This window comes from Orussus abietinus, unplaced genomic scaffold (genome assembly GCF_000612105.2).
Source record: "Orussus abietinus isolate OABI.00-Male unplaced genomic scaffold, Oabi_2.0 scaffold70, whole genome shotgun sequence".
In the NCBI taxonomy this organism is placed as follows: domain Eukaryota; kingdom Metazoa; phylum Arthropoda; class Insecta; order Hymenoptera; family Orussidae; genus Orussus; species Orussus abietinus.
The window spans coordinates 149,160-169,898 of record NW_019394280.1 but is presented as its reverse complement, the minus strand read 5'-3'; the positions used below and the strand labels follow the sequence as shown (position 1 = coordinate 169,898).

The 20,739-nt window shown below is 35.0% G+C and overlaps 2 protein-coding genes across 3 annotated transcripts; one reads left to right on the top strand and one right to left on the bottom strand.

Moving 5' to 3' along the window:
- The first annotated feature begins 966 nt into the window (after positions 1 to 966).
- LOC105698390 (ATP-binding cassette sub-family E member 1) lies at positions 967 to 5,604 on the top strand. Of its 2 annotated transcripts, none has more exons than XM_012422613.2 (9): positions 967 to 1,046; positions 1,465 to 1,705; positions 1,797 to 2,012; positions 2,093 to 2,300; positions 2,379 to 2,565; positions 2,651 to 3,057; positions 3,645 to 3,957; positions 4,073 to 4,307; positions 4,405 to 5,604. In XM_012422613.2, the coding sequence occupies exons 2-9, from the start codon at positions 1,493 to 1,495 to the stop codon at positions 4,450 to 4,452; spliced, it is 1,827 nt and encodes a 608-aa protein (XP_012278036.1). In that variant the 5' UTR covers positions 967 to 1,046; positions 1,465 to 1,492; the 3' UTR covers positions 4,453 to 5,604. The 2 variants fall into 2 exon arrangements, with proteins under 2 accessions (XP_012278036.1, XP_012278035.1); XM_012422612.2 differs by having other exon boundaries at positions 1,020 to 1,088.
- Positions 5,605 to 5,744: 140 nt separating this feature from the next.
- LOC105698391 (glutamate [NMDA] receptor subunit 1) lies at positions 5,745 to 20,474 on the bottom strand. Its single transcript, XM_012422615.2, has 17 exons — positions 20,341 to 20,474; positions 19,383 to 19,572; positions 18,847 to 19,098; positions 18,016 to 18,210; positions 15,824 to 15,924; positions 15,092 to 15,265; positions 14,875 to 14,988; positions 14,636 to 14,780; positions 14,342 to 14,555; positions 13,483 to 13,617; positions 13,242 to 13,396; positions 12,177 to 12,411; positions 10,851 to 10,999; positions 9,766 to 9,923; positions 8,366 to 8,538; positions 7,381 to 7,634; positions 5,745 to 6,508 (listed from the first exon to the last, which is right to left on the bottom strand). Exons 1-17 carry the CDS (start codon positions 20,373 to 20,375, stop codon positions 6,266 to 6,268), a joined length of 2,922 nt encoding a protein of 973 aa, XP_012278038.1. The 5' UTR covers positions 20,376 to 20,474; the 3' UTR covers positions 5,745 to 6,265.
- Between the last annotated feature and the right edge of the window lie 265 nt (positions 20,475 to 20,739).

The window sequence follows — 20,739 nt, the reverse complement described above, 5'->3', positions numbered from 1 at the left end:
ACCATATTTTTTATTGCGTATTGTTGTGCAAGATGAAAATATTTATAAACAAATTTAATTAGATGTGTTACTTATCCTGTTTGTACTTTTTCCTAATCTTAACAATATTCATGTAAAAGACAACATACTCAATATTAATGCACAGAAGTAAGTTTATAAAATGAAAATAATCCAAAGAAGAATCACTGCCTCATAATTCTTGAGCCATATCTACAGATTTGTATAATTTTTGAGATCCTACTTAATTTGTCAATAACATGGTTATCCTATTTCATTATATAGGGTGTCCCATGGGAAGTTGTTGAAACTAATCGGCAATTATTTTGAAATGCATGCAGGTATCAAGATGTCTCAAATTGCTTTCAAAAGAAGGCATTTGGAGGTTTTTTCATGCATAAATTTAATGATAAATATTTTCAAAGTGTTCACCATCACCACTCGAGCAACAATCAATTCTTTTTCGAAAACTATACAAAACTTTGCTTAATATTTCATCTGATACACTATTTACAGTTTTTCTAATAGCTTTTGTCAATTCTTCTGTTGTTCGATTTTCAAAATAACAGTGATCTTTAATGTAACCCCATAAGAAAAAGTCACAGGGGTTTAAATCTGGGGAGTATGGTGGCCACTCAATTCCTCCTTGAGTAAATTTAGGGTATCTTGAACCAATCACTCGATTTTCATATACCTTGTAAACAGCGTCAACACTTCTTTGGTGCACTTTGATGCTGCTCCATCATGGTATGTACCTTTATTTGAAATATTACTAGTCCGGAAGTGCTAGTGATCTCGTTCTTTTATATAGCGAATAGGTAATTCGGCGATTAAACTCACGTGAGATGAGAGTGCGAGAAGTGAGCGCTCTCGTCAAAAATACGTAATAAACGCCCTGGTATGTATCCTAATAAGATTTCGGAACGCAGCTTTGGTGCATGTTGCTTCAAGGTAGAAGTCACCCCCACCATTTGAGTGTTTTCTCCTATATAGAAGCCGTGCTGTGGTCGAATGGCTGCCCTTTTGAAGTTGGCCGTGCTTTAAAGGAGGTAGGTACGAAGAAATTTTCTCCACGTTTTGATTTTTGACAGGTAATTTATTTCGATTTTTCACACCTACCGTATGTAAGAAAAGGCTGCATCATTTATTTTATGAAAGACTGTAATTGTCGTTAATTACAAAATATATTACGATAAACTTAACATATGTTATCAAGGGTCAGATTTAGGAGACAATAGGTTAGAATCGGAAGAGCAAATATGTATTACCCGAATATGATATATATAATTCCAAAATTAGATCCCGATACATTAGTTGTGTTAACTATTGTTTCAACATATTAATAATTGTTGATAATTAACAGTTTGTTGACGTAATAATTAATTTTAAATAAAAAATTTTAAGTCATCAATGACACGTATTATACAGTCGATGAATACATTTCTGTTTACTTTCTTTATGTTTCAGTAACGTGGTATTTTAATTCAGCTTCAAAATGCCGCCTAAGAAGTCTATGGAAGAAACCGATCGGTTAACTCGAATAGCTATTGTGAACTCTGATAAGTGTAAGCCTAAGCGATGTAGGCAAGAATGTAAACGTTCTTGTCCTGTTGTGCGAATGGGAAAACTTTGTATAGAGGTTACTCCAAATAGTAAAATAGCCTCAATTTCTGAAGAATTGTGTATTGGATGCGGTATCTGTGTTAAGGTAATTAATATTCGTAATGGTATGACAGTGATTAAAGAGTGTATTTACTAGTTATTATTTGGTCAAAATAATTTGCTACTTCTGTTTACAGAAATGCCCATTTGAAGCGATATCTATTATTAATCTTCCAAGTAACTTGGAAAAAGAAACAACTCATCGATATTCAAAAAATTCATTTAAACTACATAGACTTCCAATTCCAAGACCAGGTGAGGTTCTTGGACTAGTTGGAACCAATGGAATTGGAAAATCAAGTGCGCTCAAAATATTAGCAGGCAAACAAAAGCCTAATTTAGGTCGTTTTACGGTTTGTATAGTTTTTTATATTGAACATGGAACTTTGTTTTCAATGGTATATAAATTATGTTTTCTTATTTCTTTATTTAGGATCCCCCAGATTGGACAGAGATTCTCAGTCACTTTAGAGGTAGTGAACTGCAGAATTATTTTACCAAAATTTTAGAAGATGATTTGAAAGCACTTATTAAGCCGCAATATGTCGATCAGATCCCAAAAGCTGTAAAAGGCACTGTCCAGCAACTGCTTGATAAGAAAGATGAGTGCAAAAATCAAATTGAAATTTGCAAAATGCTAGGTATAATTCTGATGTCTTTTACGTTACTGCATTTCATGATGTAGATTTTATAGATTTATATATTTAAATTGTTTTTAGATTTAACGCACATACGTGATCGAGGAATTGAAGCTCTCTCAGGAGGAGAATTGCAAAGGTTTGCATGTGCTATGGTCTGCATTCAAGATGGTGATATTTTCATGTTTGATGAACCATCTTCTTATTTAGATGTAAAGCAACGTCTGAACGCTGCTGTTACAATTAGGTCTCTTATACATCCTGATAAGTAAGTGTTTAGTACAAATTTTGCAATTCATTAGGATTACTGAAAAAGTGTACTTTGTTTTTATATATCTTTTTGTTTATACCAGATTCATAATAGTAGTAGAACACGATTTGTCCGTTTTGGACTACTTGTCTGACTTTATATGCTGTCTGTATGGTGTTCCCGGTGCTTATGGTGTTGTCACTATGCCATTTTCGGTTCGAGAAGGTATTAATATTTTCCTTGATGGATTTGTGCCGACTGAGAACCTGCGTTTTCGCGAAGAGTCTCTTGTTTTCAAAGTGGCAGAAAGTGCAACCGAAGAAGAAGTAAAGCGTATGAATCACTATGAATATCCAGCTATGGTTAAAACTATGGGTTCGTTTGAATTAACAGTGGAAAGAGGACAGTTTACAGATTCCGAGATTCTGGTACTATTAGGTGAAAATGGAACTGGAAAAACTACATTCATAAGAATGTTAGCTGGTAATTTACCACCAGATGACGGTTCAGGTAAGCTGTTCATAAATATTAAAAAAAAAAACATTTAATATACAGGGTGTTACAAAAGTGATGGACATGGTTTGCACAACAATATTCTTCTCTAAAATGGAGTCAAAAAGTTCTGAACTATTTTTTACTGCAGTGAATTGTTTACCTGTAATAATTAATTGAATAATAACCAACCAGGCATGTCAATTAGTGGAACTCGAATCAAAGGGTTCACCGTAAATTGTCTTGCCCACTCTGCACACAGCAGAATGTGGATGATATGTGTTCGGCTTAATCGATATGTCTGGTTGGATCTTTTTAATTCATTAATACAAATAAACCATGAACTGTAGAAAAAAATAGTACAGAACTTTTCGACTTCATTTTCGATAAGGATTGCGCCATGTAAATCGTGTTCACCATGTTTGTAATACCTTGTATATCAAATTACATTTAATGCATTGAGTGCTGAAACAATTAATGAATATAGTATCTGAATGGAGTTGCAGGCCATTTGTGACCCATGCAGTATTCAATATTATTAAAGTACTCATAATTATAAAAATGAATATAGCTTACATTGCTGCATATTTTTCTTATTCTTGTAGGAAATATCCCACAGTTACACATTAGTTACAAGCCGCAAAAAATTAGTCCCAAGTCACAGGGCATCGTCAGGCAATTATTACATGAAAAAATTAGAGATGCATACGTTCATCCACAATTTGTTACTGATGTTATGAAGCCTCTAAAGATTGACGATATTATGGATCAAGAGGTACAAAATCTGTCTGGAGGAGAGTTGCAACGGGTTGCATTGGCACTATGTCTTGGAAAACCTGCAGATGTCTACCTAATTGACGAACCTTCTGCATACTTAGATTCCGAACAGCGTCTAGTGGCTGCGAAAGTCATAAAAAGGTTTCCTATCTTCCTATTCTTTGGTTTTTCTAGTTTTAATATTAATTGCATTTCCATAAGCGGGTAAAACATTTAGAAAAGAACGAACATGTATTATTTCATGAAATATTTTCAGGTTTATATTGCATGCGAAGAAGACTGGATTTGTTGTGGAGCATGACTTCATAATGGCTACATATTTAGCTGATCGTGTTATCGTATTCTCTGGAGTACCTTCCCTTAAAACTGTTGCACATAGCCCACAGTCGTTGTTGAATGGTATGAATAGGTTCTTGGAGTTATTAGGAATAACGTTTAGACGAGATCCCAATAACTTCCGACCGAGAATCAACAAAAATCAATCCGTTAAGGTAATTTATAAACTGTAAATATAGGACTGCTGCTTTGATTTAAAAAGTATTAAAAATATTGTTTGCTGCTACTTTTATCATGTTTTTTTTTTTTTAGGATCTGGAACAGAAGAAGGCCGGCCAATATTTCTTCCTTGAAGAATAATGTGCATATGTTTGCCGATAACTTAGGTAATCTTCACTGCATGGAAACAATCCGACTTTTCAACATTTGCGAACACGTGATGATTATCTCGAAATAAATTTACTGGAAATGTCGATTTGGATTTTTGTTACTAACACTCATCTCATTGTTTTACATTTCATCACGAATATTTAATCCGTTTCCTTACGAATTTTCAGTTCCTGAAAAGTTGATTTCAATCAATGCAATTTGATCTACTTTGCTAAACTTGTCATTTAGTCAAAGGAATCAGAATGAAAAATTATTCACGTATTTACCATTGATTTTATATGAAAGGAAAGATAAGAACCCAATGAGAACATAAATTTGAACATTGTATAGATATAATTGAATGAATTTTTATATTTAATTTATACATAAGCATGATCAAGATATTAAGTCAGCCATTAATTAGCACTATAAAGTATTTGGTGTTGTATATGAATTGTTTGATATTTTTCTTTGCTTTTGAAGTACTTATACAAGACTCGGTGAAAGATGTTATATTTTTACGGTGTAATTTATTGCATTACATAAATACGCGTGCAAACATTTCATATGCTTTTATATACGAAATCCCAAAAGACAGGAAATTGTTTTTTTTATTATTTTTTTTTATTGAGAATACTCTGAACTTGCCTAACACGCATCAGAAACCAATAATCATATTCTATGGTAAATGTTTTACAGTAACTATAATACGATGTAACAGTTTATATTGTCACAAATCGAAACAGTTTGTACGGAATCATGATTCAATTTTTGATTATAGTCATTGACTTTTATATTGGCAGGGTACAGTGGGATAAGTTTATAGTCAAATTTTGAGACATCGATTTAGCATATAAATGTTCACTTTGTATATTTCGTCGTCATATTTCTTTAACAAGAATTACAATGATCACGGTAAAGGTAACGTCAATATAACATTTAACATATATCTAGTTACTTATTAATTGTAACAGTCATAATCACGACATATAATTAAATATGTACAGTAACTTTTTCAATATATCTAAATCGTGTATTATCTATACATATATGTATATCTTTTTATTGTTTATTGTACGAAACAATTCCACGTATTTGTCAACGTTAATGGGTACACACTGTAATAAAAATGTTATTACACGAGTATCCCGTATTAAATCTGCATCCTTGCTAAGCACAATGCAATTACGCCGCACGAATAGTAACTACGAAACGGTCTAAAAAATATTGCTTTATATTTATTTAGGCGAAAGCAGTGATATAATATCAACAATCACGTCCCCTCCCGAAGCTTTACTATTGTAGCGAATTTTCGTATATCTTCGCCGATCAGCGTAAATACCGCATCATTTACTACCTTAGAATTTAAACACGTTATAACAATTTCCCACGCCTTAATTCTATGACATAACGCTTCCGATCAAGTTTACGCATAACAAACTCTCATAATACTGCATCGGTAAAATCCCTTCGACAGGATGAACTTTGAAATCAAACCAGGATAGAATGCTTTACCCCAAATGCTCACCCATAACTCGTTACAAAATTTCAATTTAACCACTTGAGTCTCTTCAAAATTCGCGTTCCCTCTTCTCGTAAGAAACGCAAATTCTAATGAGATAAGACTTTTTACTCGAACGTTTTATACAAAATTACTTGGGATAAAAACCAGACTTTTGTTCCTTCTTTACGCGTTTATTAGTACGAGTTGGACGATGGAGTGAGGGGTAAAGAATTCTCTCCGTGTCGCCTTGTCGCGACTGCATACGTAACCGAGAAATATTATTTATAAAATATCTACTATCTAGACTATGAGATGGGAGACGTCTGCGGTGTAGGCCGCAGGTGACAGTCGTATGTCCTCCGAACGTGACAGTGGTCGTTGACGGATGTCACTGTCACCTGGCCAGGCTCTTCCCGGACTACGGGGTGTCAGACTAGACCTAGGAACCGAATCTACTGCCAAACTTACGGTCGCTGGGTCATTTAAACCATTACTTTGAAGTCTTCGCTGTGCCGCTATCGAGGCACGCAAGGTTTTGCGTTTCTGTAAAAGACAGATAGCATAACTACTCTATACTTGACATTGGAGACCGAAAACGCTTTTTCGAGTAATGGCTGCTTATTTGGTTCTGTTACTAATGATGACTTCACTTAAATTTAATCAACCTTGGAGGAGGAAAATAGTCTTCTTTTGGACAAGCGCGATCTTAGGATTATTTATAATTATGGAATTGACGAATATAATGATTGTCCTGATATCGCCTTTTTTATTTGTAAATTAGAGCTGAACGTTCTACCAGAATTCACTCGCGTTTGAAACTTGTCCGCCGAGAAATTACTTTATTGCGTAATTTGTACGCTTTGTATCTCAATAGTAATCTTGTCGATTTCATTCGCAGAAACGCTTTCGCGGATCATGCAATGGAATATTTGATATTTCCTAATTTATTGGCTCGGCTAACAAGCAAGATTAAGCATACGGTGAGACGAAGTGCTTTGGCTAAATGAATTTTTGAGCATTTGGTGCAGAGTGCACGGAGAAACTAGGAAACTTGTTCTCTACTACTATTCAGATTGCACAGAAGTGAGTCGTGTTTAGCGTTAAGAAAAATAACGATAAAGAAGAGGAGAATATTTTAGATGAGTAACGATATCGCAGTAGAATTAGACAGGCGAGGATTTACGTAATTACTGTTGACCCTTTGCCGTTGTAACGACTGTCCGTCGGAACAATTAGCTTATCTCCCCTGTTGATCTACACGAAACTACAAAGTGAGCTTGTGAAACAAAGGAACATCGATACCTCGTCACCCTGGTTGCCAGGAAACAAACATAACTTACAGAAAACACAGACAAAAACAAGTACATTGACATATCGATACGTATGACGTGGAATTTCGCTCAATCGCGACTCACCTCGATCGCACCTCGCCATTTGTCGGCCGCATGCCTCGCCAGCTCCAATTTCTTCTGTTTTCGAATTTGGTGTTTTTTGTACGCCATTTCGATTATGATCAACCCTATTCCGCCGACTATGCCGGCTCCGACGAGAATAAAGACCCCAGCCATGTTTTTCAAGCCAAGAGTGTTTGGAGTCTTTTCGAATTGCTCGCACTGTTGAATGTTCCCCTGAAGGATCCACTCGTTGTCGAGGCTTTCCATGAAACCGCCTGGAAAAGCGCGATCATTAAGAAAAATCATACAAATAAAAAACAAGAAGTAGGAATCGGCACACGGCCGCTCTGCTCGTTGGAAGTAAAACTTATAATTTGAAGAGAATTATTATTAATTATTCTTTCAGAAAATGTTCTTACGGGTTCTCTATTGCTTGTTAAGGCATAACAATGACAACACACGGGTGATTATAAATAGTAGTTTACTATAAAAAAAAAAAGGAATTTCGATGAGATATCGGTGACAATGAATGGCGATTTTAAGGTGATATGAAATTGATGAAACTTTTCTCTTAAATGGGCGTACCGAATCGTTTAAAATTTTTCTGTGTGAATATGGAGGCTCTAAGGAAGGTCCGGATATTTATGAAATTTCTTTTGTTATATAAAATGTTGTCATACGGCAGGAAGTGTTCATGTCAACTAAGCCATGCCAAAAGCACAGCCAGTGATTGACTTTTTAGACAACAATAAAAAGTTGACGCAAATTGTTAACCAAAAAAACTCAATACTAAAATACAAAGATGAAAGTTAATAGAAATCAGTTGTAAAAAAATTAAGTATTCCGCTATTCGATACGCTTATCTTTTGATGTGAACTTATTCTACTTATTGCGTCATGAAAAAATTAAGTATTCCGCTATTCGATACGCTTATCTTTTGATGTGAACTTATTCTACTTATTGCGTCATGAAAAAATTCATGTAAAATAATGTTCACACTTCTTACTTTCATGGAAGTCCAATATGGCCAAAGTTACGGCGTCGGCCCAAGGAGATGCTTTTTGCAATCCGATTCCGTATCCGGAACGACCGAATAATTCGCCAGCTGTGACCAACTCGCAATCCTGAGCAGCTTCGAACTCCAAACGTGAACTATCCCAAATAAATGCCATCAGCTTTCTGGAAATGAACGAAAATCGATTCATCGAATCACCTTGAACACTGTTATATAACTGTTGGGTAAATGTTACGTTTTCGAAACTAACACGTTATGCAGCATAAAAGTAACATTTCAGTTAGATGTTAGTTATTATTTCCCACTTAGTAAGGTAACATGTTATGTAACATGTTATATTAATGTTATAATTTCAGTTACTTTAAAGTAATGTTAATTTTTCATACATTTATTTAAAAAAATCACGCAATTTTATAAAAAATTATAAGATTTTTTATTTTTTATTATTTTTTGATACTTGACAATAGATATTAAATGACACGTCAGACTTTCAATGAAATTATGTAATGATAAACTATCTGATTTTACTTAAAGACAATTAGGATTTCATTTCACTAGCAAACAATGACTGGTAATGTATATGCGCGTATGAATTAAAGTCACATGTTTTCATACGAGTAGTAAACAAAATATGACATATATTAATCTTATGGCATTTGACGAAGAATTATGACAATGACGATGACGATGATGTAATATAATAGATTACAGTTAGCATCAATGTACTTCTATTTTGTTACAAATATGTGCTGCATATACACACTAATATTAGGACAGTAACATAATGTAAGAGAAGAGTAACAAAGTTACGCTACATTTATGTAGATATGATAGTAACAAATGTTATGTAACCTGTTAGCTCCATGTTACATACCTGTTAAGCTACTGCATTGTAACAAATGGCATGTAACTATGTTATGTATGTATGTAACTAGCTCTATGTTACGTAACTGTTAGGTTATTATATTGTAACAAACGTTATGTTATTTGTTAGTTTTAAGTTACGTAAATGTTTGGTTTTTACATTGTAACAAACGTTATGTTATTTGTTAGTTTTAAGTTACGTAACTGTTAGGTTTGGTGTTCAGTGGGTATATTGTGGAGTTAGTGAAAAGAGATAAATTGTTCGAATTTGTTAAACACGTTAAACGGTACAATGGTCAACGTTGGCCATTTCTGAATTTTCAATTAACAGTATTTGCACCGGTGACTGACACGCGATTAGTACTTTGTGTACTATATGTTACACGTTATATCTTTGTGCAATTCCACCCTACAATTCAATTTAGTGTTCTATTATTCATTTTAACAGAATATAATCTAAGTGGCCTAAACTGATAGTCTGTTAAAATACGCGTGGCGATAAATGCGATAAAGAGTGATGAATTTACCCAATTTTGACGTCATGTATGGCGTCTTCGGCAGTGTCGTAATTATTAGCTTCCATTGTGCGATACATGTTGGACAGTTCCACCTGTCTTCGGAAGTACATGTCAACGGCAGATCCCTTCACCGTTGCGCAGGTCAGGTTTTCCATGGTGTTCCTAAGCTTTCGTACATGCATTGGTTGCGTTAATTTAGGGGTGCATTTTACCAAGTTATTGCATTTCAATAAGAGGATATTCTACTGTGAAATTTGCAGAAAAGAGGAAAAATTGTTTCTCTCGTGAAAAAATAAATGAAACTTTTTTTAGTTAATGCGTGAAAAGTCTCGTGTCAAAATTCATATTTTCAGATTTACAGCGTTTACAATCGAGGAATACTTGTGCAAGTGTACGCACTGATCTGGCGGAGCAGCGTCATATCCTGCATCCTTTTTTTTTATTGTACTTCTCGTACAATGAACGTTAAATTTGTTGTTATTTTAACGACACAAGTTCAGAAAAATTGGCTGCCATGATCGGGTATGTACGATTAAAAACGTAAAGATCGGCTGTTTGATACGTTCTCAATGATACGAATTTAAATGTCTTTTTCTCGAAACAATCTTTTTTAGAACGATGTACATATCTCAGATTATAATTAATAACTTGCCTTGAAATTTGGAGAACACATTCCGAGAAATAGAAGTTCGATTTGTAACGTGGTAAAATTTTAATTCATTCGGTTGATTACGTTCGGAGAAAAGTTTTATAAACAAGAAACACGTCACTTCCATTTCGCTTTAAGATACTACCAACAGAAATCGTACTGAACGGAATCGTATTTATAATGTTTCCGTAATTAAATTCTTAAAAATATACACATTTTCGGCTAGTCACAGTAGGATACCCCGTTAAAAGGTTACTTATGTAGATCTTCATTTCTGGTCTCACCAAAGAAGGTCATTTTCTCGCGAATCCTTTTATTTTTCATTGCAAGAACGGTACGAACCGCCATTGATTCGGTGAGACCAGAAAATATCTTTAAGTGGATTCATTTTTTATCGTGAGAAAAAGTATGTTAAATTCTGAGTCAATTCTATCTTTCAACTTACTCGCGCATCATTTATTCCCGTCAATTTTGTCTTGGGTCGTTCCAACACGAGGAAAGCAGCAAGATTGGCAGTGTACGAAGCCACGATGATCATTGCAAAGCCAGCCCATACCATTCCCAGGACCCGTGCAGAAAAACTTCGAGGTGTGCCTTTGATTCGAGTAACACGTTAACATTTCCAAATTCTATCTAATAATCGATTCTCCCCTTCCCTTCGATTCAAATTCATATAATTTTCTGTTACAGCTTCATTCCAAGTCATTCCGGCACCTACACCTTACTTCTAAATGATATATCTTTCTAGCTCTCGAAGACTGCAATACACTCTAGAAACACTATTCTAAGTAACTAGGATTACCATCTCAGCGTTAATAATGGTTTTATAGAGATTAGTAAAGAATTTCATTTTTGGGTATTAATTGTTTGAAATATTAAGCATGAATGGTTGTCATTTAGACATAGAATACGTCTTTGTAGAAGGTTTACAAGGTCCTGTTCCACGCTCAACGGTGTGACGAAAACATGTCACGTACATATTCATTGATTATTACTTGTATAATTACTGGAAAACGAAGTAGAAAATGTACGAAATGAAATAGCAAAAATGTCTGTCCATGCTGAGATAAAATAAAATTTAAATAGTTTCAAAAACTAACAAAATGACGCCCTTTTGAAGTTTAACAGGATTTTCCATGTAGTCACTTTTGAAGCAATTTATATCTAATGATTATCCGACAATTAAAAATGAATGGCCTTTCTAAAGCGATCACATAAAAACTTTCTATAAAGTCTACAACCGCTATAAAAATACAAACGGTATTCAATCCATAAACGGAAACGGGGTTATTTTAATCCAATATCATATCATAAATCTGCACTTTGCATATGTAATCTGGAGCTTTATCATGTTCTCACGTAAGTAGCTGTGATGAATAACAATCGGAAAGAAAAAAAAAGTGAGTTTATTAGTTGAAGGACGACGTTTATATTTTTTGTGTAGGTACATTTGTGCCCATAATTATGAAAGTGGTCTAAGTCATATATTTTTTGTTTCGAAATGACATTGAATTAATTTCGTTTGAAATAATATGGCGTGAAATAACTGATAAACTCATTTTTTTTTTTTAATTTTGACTTAGACCACTTTCATAATTATGGGCACATTTATGATATGGTGACGTTACAAATGGATAATGACCAGATTTCCGTTTAAAGGTAGATATTCAAGGGTTTCAACGACGTATTCTACGTAAATCTTTGGTTGAAAATTCAACGCTGCCAATTGTTTTTGCTCGTGGCATTCTAATCGAACTATTTATCGTTTTACCTTCTCCGATCCCACTGTTGAGCAGAACTCCCCAGGCGAACCAAATCGCGCTGGATAAGTTGAGAGCATCCTCCTCGGTGCCGTCAGTGTTGGCTAGCTTGAACCTCCCGAAAGGCGAGAACCGGTCGAGGAGGTACAGAACTAGTGCCACTACGTGCACCGACACCATCACCAGGATCCAGAGAGTGTTGCTGAACGGTTGTAAAAATGACACCAATGTCGACGATCTTGAAGGCTGAAAATCATTCAACAAAATGGAATTATATCTTAACGTCTCACCAAGCAAACTGTAACAGTTACACAACACAGGAATAATATGATATATAACGAATGTTTTCAAAAGATACATTAATATCATATAACGCCGAATTATTACCGTTCGGTAACAGTGGTACAAACTTGTTAGCACTGCAGTTATATGATATTAACATAACATGTTACATGTTACACGTTACCGATATATTATGTATACGTTCCGTTATTCGTTTTATATTAGTGTTATATAGCTGCGTATGAAATTGTAATATGGATCTTACTTATATATTAGATGTATGTCATATTGCATGTTACAATCGTTATGTAACGGTTGTATTATTGTTATGTAACCGTGTTTCGTGGGATAATATGGTACCGATATGTCATGTGTACGTTGTATTATTCGTTATATAATAGTGTCATATAACTGCGTAGGAAATGATAATATAAATTTTACGTACAGGGGTTATATATGCGACATTGCATTTTACAAAAACGCGTGTAATGGTTATATTGTTGTTATGTCACGGTGTTCGATGGGATAGCCTTTATGCATTGAGCAAAAAAATAACTTTCTGGAAAGAAGAAAATTCTTGTATCCAATACAATTTTAGTTGCTCCTGTGAATAAAGTAGGCTGTAGGGTTGATTGCAATATCGATAATTTCTAAAGAGTCACTTTTGCTGGAGCCAAGAAATTTCTTCAGCAAAACCTTGTCCTAAGTAATTACTTTCGCCTGGAAAGTACATTTTTCGCTCGGTGTGGAACTTATTTCCTGTTTTATGCAGTAATTTATAACACATGATTTACTTTTTTTTCAAGGATGGTGATGCCCTGGTACTTGAATGGTTTGCTGAACTCGATGAATTCTGCACGTTCTGGGTTTATAGTGAGAGGAGCCACTATCATATCTGCTCGTTCGTTCACTAGCTCGCCTACAAGGCCGCTCCATTCTTTTTTTCCTCCTAGGGAAAATTTAAAAGATTTCTATGAAATGTTAATTTCCAGGATCAAACGAATTCTGCTCGGTTAAGTTCACGTTCAATTGTACCTGAGCTGTTTTTTATCGTGTAGCTCCCAAACTGACCGTCCGGTGATAGAGCCAGGTTGTAAGTAAAGTTGATTACCGTTGATAATTCTTTGAGTAAATCGACACAGTAACCCTTACAACAGTATGTTTCCGTATCTGAAATGAAAAGTAGTTTACCCTGAGCGAGAAATCACTTTCTAGAAAAAAGAAATTCTTGTGACAAATAGAAATTCATTGGTCCTTATCAACAAAATACGATGGAATGCAATTAAGGCACATTATGAACAATACTCGATTTTCTTAAACTCAGCTTCATGAAATCTGTTTCACTCATTATCATTACAGGTTCTTTGCATAAACATATTATAATGAAAAATGTATTCACTTGAAAGACTTTGCAGGAATTAATATTTTTGTCAATCTACAAACAATATAGAATTTAATAGAATAATCAGTACGTCTGTTTTTCGCAAACCTTTGACAATTACCGGTGAACTCTTTCTTGCACCGACTTCAAATAATACTTACTCGTCATTCATAATTTTATATATCAAGTATCGGTACCAAGTTGTTTGAATTCAATGCGACATATTATCTAATACGTGATATAGTTTTCACTGTTTTCAATGCTTGAGATGAATTTTTTACATGAAATATTGTTCGCAAAATCGTTTTCATTCGATATTAACTTGCCATCACTTGGGTTGCAACATCGATAATTCATGCGAAATCAATTTTAACGGAGCCAAGAAATTACTTTAGTAAGAGATATTTAAATTGCCGCAAGTAATTAATTTCGCCTAGAAAATTAACTTTTCGCTCAGTGTGAAGGAGTTTTTTTCGAATTTTTTATCGATGATTTTTAATGATTGATACTTACTATTAGTTTCTGTGGTATTAAAATGAGGGCAAGGAACTTCTTCTGGTAGGCAGTCGTCGATGCTGGCAGCTTCGCGTACATATACAAACGGTTTCTCCTCAATTGTTAGGACCATTAAATGCGTGGGGATCATAAAACCCTCCGGCTTATTCTGTAAGTGTCCTGGCCAAGTTATGTTCGCCTCGTCCAACTTTAACTTCATTTTGCTCGCGTTCTACGAGAGATCAAATAACGTGCTATTTCATTCGGCTTTTTCGGTCGTAGCTCTCTACTCTAGATTTGTATATCACTTACAGCGGAGTAAAAATATTGGCCAACCGACACTGGCTCTCTATCCTTAATATTAACAACATCGTATTCTGCAAAAATCCTGTCGCCATTGTCGTCAAAAGCGACTCGACCTGTGGCACCGGTTTCTAGAACTTGGCGTCGTATGTAACTGAAAACAGTGAATATGTAAATACGTCGTTATTTCCAAGCATATATCAAAGGATTCTTTAAACTTTTGACCTTTTAATTCTACGAGTACTTACTCGAAAAGTATTTTTCCGGTTTCCCAAATGGACCCGGAGTCATTGCAATCCGTTGGAGCTTCGGAAATGTCTTCCGTTGCATTCATAACTCGCAATGCTGACACGAGTATGTACCTGAAGACAATCGAGAACACGGAGTTTTATTTTACTCTCTGAGTTTCTATTATTTCTTGTATTCATGACGATTACCTATAGCTGAAATTAACTCTTTACTTACAGACTGTCCTTTATATGAGCTTTTTCATCTACAGCGTTTATTAGCTTCAAACCTAGCAGACCTTCCGGTGCATTTGGAGCTTGGAGAGCTTGTTCGGTTACAATCCATACATATCCAGCACCAGTCATGTTTAAGGCCGCAGCGTCTCTAAAGATTACCTCTGCATCTGATTTTCTGGACAGAAAAAGAAGTAGACTATGAATTCACAATTTGAAATGCTGAATAGGGAAAGAGTTTTAGGTAGAGAAATATTTATTATCAATTTTTAAATGAAACTTTTATGTCATGATAATACGTGTACATAAATTCGCATGTTTAAAAAGGGGAGCAAATCGAAAAGCGAAATATTTATTTTTTTTCTCATAGTTACTTACTATTTACATTTATCTTTGCATGCCTCTGTTTGATCCGATTTACGTATACGGTCTCGTTAGTGTTGGTGGTTTTCTCAGATAATTTTACAATTAATAACTATTGATATTCATCTATGCGCGTTATTATCGTGTATCGTATATCCAAAACAAAGTACCAAACGCGTCAAGACATTTCGTGAGTTAATGTTTTAAGAATAATCAAACCGTTGACTGTGAAACGCGTATATACATATATGCTCAACATTTCGTTCACTGTTGCTTGCACGCGTTTATAAATTTCGCTCACGATTTGACGGTTACGCATCAATACTAATCAATCGTCTAAGTTTCGTAATTAGGAATCGAAGGAAATACTTACATGGCGTACATAAGACAAACTCTGGCTTGAGCACTCTTCATCTCCATTAATTGTTCGGTAAAACTCGTAAGACCTGGTTCAAATTCAATCACAGACTCAACCTGTATTTAAAAAAATCCATATTAGTATAACACCAAAACTGCTTTGCCTGAAGCAAGAGAAGCATTATTACTGTCAATTAAATTAAAGAAAAAGTAATATATATTTAAATAATTAACCGATTTCTAATTATTCCTCTGTTTGGGACAAATGATTTTTACTGCTATAAAATATGTCAGTCAGTGGCATATTTCAAGTATTTACATGATCTAGTCTGTGCCATGTCAGTCACTAAAATGGCTGAAAACTCTTATGTACAATGAAATGAATAATTTAGTGCTGACAGTTTGTACAAGGGATCAATAAACAAAGTGCAGTTCGGGAAGACTTGCGTGGATTGAAGTTGAACAAATAGACACATACTACTTACAAATCTCAGACACAAGGACTTTGGGAATAATTAATTCATATTGCAAAGATTAAGTATATTACCGCAGAGTTACGACGTCATAAATCACGTTTTCTTTTATAACAAATATAAAATAATATAACAGACATTTTCAATAAAATGTCTTTTAAAGAATTATTTTTTAGAAAGACTACGATCGTCTCTTAGCAGTAACTTAATCTTTGAACAGTTATAGAATTATTTAAAGTATAGTATTTAGATTGAGGTCTACTTACCCGGGCTATTACGATGTTAAGTTACTTGATTAGATTTAGAAGTTATTAAGTGACATGTTATTACATGACCGGGGGACAAGACGAAAGCTCATTGACAAGTTGTGCGACATTTTCGATGAAGTAATATAGGGGAATAGAAATCTCTTAACTCAAGATTTTTCAAGAGGTCGAATCGATGCATGCAGAAGATCAATTGCTGTACTTGATGCAAGTAGGGATCGTGGATAAAAGTGTAACTTTTAGATTTAATTCGACGACGAGGATATTCAGCTTTAAAGGATTTACGGGGCACCTTCTACCTCTATGTCATCCATTTGTAATTGCAAGCAAGCCGCAAAATATCCGTCTCGAGTAATCACCGAATACACACTTATCCATGATCGTGCGACAAACACAACTAACGTCAGGGTATCTCCCAGGCGATTTTTTTATCAAAGAGAAATGATGAAAATAAATAATTAAATTTCCTTTTGTAATCGTTTTGAGAGAACAGGAAGTCAGATGTCTTGAGAGGCAGAGACGAATCCAGGTTTCCGGAAGTATACATTTGGAATGAAAGACATACACTGTTAAAAATATTCGTAAAATTCATACACCTTTGGTACACAAGGTTGTTGCAAAATTATAAATTTGCTGTATTAGCTTTTAAAGTGTGGAGCGGGGAACTGGAGGTCTGCCAAATTCTTTTTCTTCTAATAAATTCAAAAACAATTTAGTTTTAATACCAGAGAATATGCTTTTGCCTTAACACAAGACAATTAAAATTATTTAAAATTACTTTCAAGTTCCGAAATTAAAAAAATAGTTTTAAAAGAAAAATTTCGAAAAAAAATGGAAAAGAAAAATTTCGGAAATAGTCGTTGTAATATAAATGTTAAAAGTGAATCAGTACATGGTTATTGTAATTTTTAAATAAATTCAAAATTTCATAACAGTATGTTATAATTTTGTAAAATTATATAGGAAAAGGGCTACACTTGTCTACTAAATTGATAACATGTGTTTATGAAACATGTAAATAAAATAATATAAAATTAGCATATCATGTCTGAATAGATGTTCCAAAAATGTGTAAAGTTACAACTTTCTTTTTAACAGTGTAGGGCTTTAAAAAGAATTCCCACGAGATAAGGGAAGAAAATGGCAAGTATCACTGATACTCTTTTTAAATTAATCTCTTCATGTGTTACTATTATATTTATATATCATCCGGCACTCTAACAATTTGAAGTCTGAAACTCTCGAAAAGGTCAGAATACAAACTTTGGGAGGGATAGAAGTTTTGAAAGATTGAAAGTTTTAAAAGGGTGCCGATTTTGTACTTAAAAATCCTGAATCTGTCTCCGTTGGAAGGCGAAATCAAGTATAGATTTCAAGAGGGGAAGTACCTGAATAGCACTTGGTATACCGTGCAAACAAGCTATAACATTATTTCGTTCAAGGCGTGCTTAGGAGAGTGCGTAACCCACATGTACTTTAATCTCCACGTCGTCTTCTAGACTTTGAGACGTAGTCTGGAATCGGCCAAGCAGAGCTCGCCCATCGGTGTCCGAGCTGTGTATGAAAATGACTTTCATGTAGTTGAAATGCTTAAGCAACTCAATCCACACATCGGCTTGATGAGAGTATGGAGGTACCGTTCGCAGAAACGACACGTGGATGTTCTGAAATGATAGTAAATATATTTGTTAAATTCTCCTCCTCGATAAAAATCTAAACTTAAATAAAAAATTTCCATCGTTTCATAAAGCGAACCAGGTTATGTTCTGTCTCCAATCCCAAATTTTTTATGTCCGGTTTTCTTCAGCTTGATTTATGTTTCCGCTAATGCGCTAACTTAAGGTGATATGAAAGTGGCATCGAAGAGATTTTGTTTATAAAACTTTTCTCCCAACTCGATTTACCGAATAATTTGAAACTTTACAACGTGAATAGGGAGCATATAAAGAAGGTCCCGAAACTCATGAAATTTCAATTCTTTTCAAATTTGTTTATAGGTATTTTAAAAATAGTATATAAAAAATGAAATTTTGCGAGTTTCAGGACCTAACTTAGGGTCTCCATATCCACGTTTTAAATTATGAAACGATTTGAGATACCCAGTTCGTAGAATAGCGTAGAATAGTTCGTAGAAAAGTTTTATGAACGATTGAGCTTTCGGATGCCACTTTCACATCCCCTTAAGCCGAACGGAAAGTGGTATCTGAGGGATCAATCGTTTATCAAACTTATCCGGTCCGGTAAGAAAAAGGAAGCAGAATTGAATGTCTTTTATATAAAGAAAAATGTATTTAACTCACTTTGTCGGAAAATGCAGAGTCCCTGGAGGAGATACCAATGACTGGTATGTGGTAAAATCCACTCGTGTATGAAACAGCGGCCGGTGATAAGTCTCCCGTAAGAGGATGAGACACAACCACCGCGTAAACTCCCTCGGCGATTAAAAATCTGCAGACGTTTAACGCAGTGCGAATTGGATTGGAATCCATCTCGATGACGACGTGATAAAACGTGACTCCCTTGTTCACGAATTGATCGTTGAAATTAAGGTGCTATCGCAGATAAAACATTCGCTGAGATTTCATTAAAATTGAATTAACTGACCAGTAGAGTTTGGTGTTATAACTTTGCTTTATAGATTTTATAAATTTTGGAAACGAAACTTCTTATGTCACGGTAGTGTACGCTCGCATATTAAGAAAGACGTAATTAATAATAATTCCTTTCAACGTAGAAGTTCCGCTTCCAATGCGTGCGGTCACGCACGAATTTTTTGAAACTTTAGAAAAAATAATCACAAGAGAAATATGAAAACCAAGACCAGTGGATGTCTTACATCGATGGTGTCGTTGAAATAGGCCTCGCTTTGATTATTAGAGAGAACCCCGCCGATTTTAAAAGTACGAGGATTATTATGCCCGGGGGTCCGTGCAGCAATTGCAGGCCTGACTCCCTCTTGCAAAAGCAAAAGGGAGTAAATTAAAATACTTTTTCTGTTCAATCCCTCCATCCTGGATGCCTTGGACCTGAATATATGCAAATATAAATTCAAGCCTCAAGTCAATATGCAAATATAAATTCAAGACTCAATACAATATGCAAATATAAATTTAATAAAGAATTCTCCCCTTAAAGTAACATGGAAGTGGCATGAGTGATCTTGTTAGACATTTTTTTTTTCAAATCGTTTGAAATTTTATCACGTGAAGGAGGAGGCCCCAAAGTCTTCTTCAACCCATAACATTTAATTTTTCAAATTTGTTTATAAACATTTCTAACAGTTTTCATTAAAAATTGTTATTTCATGAGGGTCAGGACTTTTCTTACCGCCTACATATTTTTTATGATAAAATTTCAAACGATTCGGTAGAGTAAGTTCGACAAAAATTTTCATATACGAGACCGCTCATGCCACATTCATATTACCTTAAGGTGATCATTTTTTAATGTCCTCTTTCATAATATGAAAGTGGTGTAAGGGGGCTCGTTTATGAAACTTTTCTCCGAACTGGGTATACTGAATCGTTAAAAATTTCTCCACATGAATATGAAGGCCCTAAAGAAGGTCTTGACACCGATGAAATTTCATTTTTTTCAAACTTGTTAATAAGCATTTTGAAGATTTTAATAAAAAATGAAATTTCATGGGTGCCAGGACCTTCCTTAGGGTCTCCACACTCACGTGGTAAAATTTCAAACAATTCGTAAATCCAGTTTGTAGGAAAATTTCATAAACGACCAACCTCTCGGATTTAATTTCCGTGTCGCCGTAAAATGAGTTTAGGTAAATGTACCTCTGATTGATGGGACGAGTGCCGGTGGAGCGCATGTCTACCTTGGTTGATGAACGTTGATAAAGGTGAAGAACACGCCCAGGAATTCGCTCGTGTGCTCCCCAAGGGAGTGCCGGGTTTACTTAACCGCGTTTATTCCCGCCCCTATTATTCGCGAAAGCGAGTATCTCCCCGGTGAGCAAGACCTCGGTGTTGCACTATTCATTATTGAATTTTTTCAGGTAAATGGAGCAACAGGGGGTGCAATTTACCTGCAGGAGCCGAATGGAGGGCGGCTTGGATCTGGCCTCGTACCACGGGCCAAGCCCGACGAAGTCTCCGCGAGATGCGCCCTGAGAACTCATTGATCCGGTCGGATGCTGCGCGCTCGAGCCTCCGCCTTTCTCGCCCCCAAAACTT

Excerpts from the sequence above, each read along its gene's own strand:
- LOC105698390 (XM_012422613.2), top strand. The coding sequence starts at position 1,493 with ATGCCGCCTAAGAAGTCTATGGAAGAAACCGATCGGTTAACTCGAATA. Across the intron at positions 3,058-3,644 it reads ACCACCAGATGACGGTTCAG|GAAATATCCCACAGTTACAC; the intron begins GTAAGCTGTTCA and ends TTATTCTTGTAG. Across the intron at positions 3,958-4,072 it reads GCTGCGAAAGTCATAAAAAG|GTTTATATTGCATGCGAAGA; the intron begins GTTTCCTATCTT and ends AAATATTTTCAG.
- LOC105698391 (XM_012422615.2), bottom strand. The coding sequence starts at position 20,375 with ATGCGCTCCACCGGCACTCGTCCCATCAATCAGAG. Across the intron at positions 13,618-14,341 it reads TAATACCACAGAAACTAATA|ATACGGAAACATACTGTTGT; the intron begins GTAAGTATCAAT and ends TTTTCATTTCAG. Across the intron at positions 7,635-8,365 it reads CATATTGGACTTCCATGAAA|GCGGTTTCATGGAAAGCCTC; the intron begins GTAAGAAGTGTG and ends GCGCTTTTCCAG.